This window comes from Gracilinanus agilis, chromosome 1 (genome assembly GCF_016433145.1).
Source record: "Gracilinanus agilis isolate LMUSP501 chromosome 1, AgileGrace, whole genome shotgun sequence".
Classification (NCBI taxonomy): Eukaryota; Metazoa; Chordata; class Mammalia; order Didelphimorphia; family Didelphidae; genus Gracilinanus; species Gracilinanus agilis.
This window is the reverse complement of record NC_058130.1, coordinates 228,719,141-228,720,912: the sequence shown is the minus strand read 5'-3', so window position 1 is coordinate 228,720,912 and position 1,772 is coordinate 228,719,141. Positions and strand designations below refer to the sequence as shown.

Here is a 1,772-nt window from a genome sequence, read left to right as displayed (position 1 = left end):
TAGGCAGTAATGTGAGAGCAAGGATGAGGCTAAAAATAGCCTCAAATGTTCTCATGTTCTGCACACAATCTTTCTCTCATTCTATGATTTTAAGCCGCGCACATTGATCTGAACTGCAAGAATCCACGGCTAACCATCTGATCCCAGCTTAGTTTAAGCTTCTTGTCCTCAATTGCTTTCTTGCCCTTCTTAGGTGCCTGATTGATGCCTGTTGAATTTTACAACCGAAACTGCGTTTCATTTGGAGAAAGCTACATGGATATGGTGACGCTTCAGTCCTGGGAACCTCAAAAATGGGGTATTTTCTTTGGACATGAGCGGTTTGGGGTAAGTACCAAACCTACAGGGGTGTGCTAGCTGTTTATCCGTTGTTTGACTGCCCCTCCCATCCTGGTTGGTGCCTGACTACGGACTTTAGAGCGGATAACTGAAATAAGGGACTACCGGGAGCCTCAGATTGTCCTGAGCAGACACTGCTTCTTTTTTACGAAGAGAAAACCTTAGACATAGGGCGTGGGTTTGAGTGTGTGTGCGTGTGCAGCGGGGAATTTTCCAAGGCACCGCTCCTTCCCGGCCAGGACTACCTCCTTCCAGGATCACGGGTTGGGGAGGGGGAAAGGGGGGTTGCAATTCCTCCAGGTGGAAGTGACACCAACCTCATTGCCCTTTCCTCTTTAGGTCTAGGTAGTTGGGTGAAGTAGAGTTGAATGTTCTTCCTGGAGAGGGAGTTGGGAGAAAAGGGAAGGACGGAAGAAAGGAAAGAAGGAAGAACAGAGGCAGAAGCAAAGGTATTAGAGCGCTTGCTCGCTCGTTTCTCCACGAATCTAAGAAACAGGAAAGGAGGTGGGGCGCGGCGGGGGAGAAGGGAGGTTGGGGTGGGGCGAGCTAGGTTGCACAAGGATGCGCGCACGCGCGCGCCGGCTGGGGCCGGGAGGGGTTGTGGGGAGAGGCGCGCGTACGCGCGGGGCGTCTGGAAACTGGGCGGAGGAGGGAACCTGAAAGGCTCGCGCTCGCGCGACGGGCGGGGGTGGAGAGTCTATTCTCGAGGGCGGGGACGCGCGCGGGCGCGCCTAGCAGCCGCGTGACGGGCGGAGGAGCTGCCGGTCCCGAGGCGGTGACGGGGGCGCGCTCCCTTCTCCGCTCCTCCTTCTCTAGCTCTCTCCTTCCCCGGCTGGCTAGGGGGCTGGGTGCTCTGGAGAGAGACGCCGCTCCCTTGCATCCCAGAGCGGCCCGATCTGGTGTCCGGCCGCCTTTTCCTCCCAAAGCTCCCTCCCCTCTCCCCCCGCCTACGGCGTCCACGCCCTCGAATCCCTGGGCTGCTGCTCATTGTGCTGCGCCAGGCCCGCCGGCCCGAGGACTTCCCCCGTGGCCTCTCTCCCTCCCGCCCGAGCTATCCCGACCTTCCTGGGCCATGGATGGGTAAGTGCAGGCGGGCTCCCCGCTCCCGAGCTGAGCCAGCTGGAGGAGTGCGGCTGAGCCTCCCCGCGCCCTTCTTGGACCTTTCGCTCCCCCCCCCCCTCTTCCGCCATCCCTGCGCCGGCCCCTGGGCTTTGCTGGATGGAAGCTGGGGAGAGGGCGGCAGCGGAGGGAGGGGGCACAGGAGCCCCCTCACCTTCCCGAGACTGGGTGCGGCGCCGTGTGTGCGGGGGAGGGGGCGTGGGGCGGTTGGGGGGGGGCAGTGGGGGTGGTAATGCTCCTGCTTCCCCTTCGGTCTCGCTCGGCTTCCTCTCCGCGCTCTGTAGTCTCCTCCCTCTCCTTACCCCCCCCCCCCC

The 1,772-nt window shown here is 60.9% G+C and overlaps 1 protein-coding gene across 1 annotated transcript in view; it reads left to right on the top strand.

The window, feature by feature from the left end:
- The first annotated feature begins 204 nt into the window (after positions 1-204).
- PTBP3 (polypyrimidine tract binding protein 3) overlaps positions 205-1,772 on the top strand; it is a 118,347-nt gene continuing 116,779 nt past the window's right edge. Inside the window, exon 1 of the mRNA XM_044660463.1 lies at positions 205-327. Coding sequence (XP_044516398.1) covers positions 205-327 — 123 coding nt within the window. The remainder of the gene's footprint in view (positions 328-1,772) is intronic.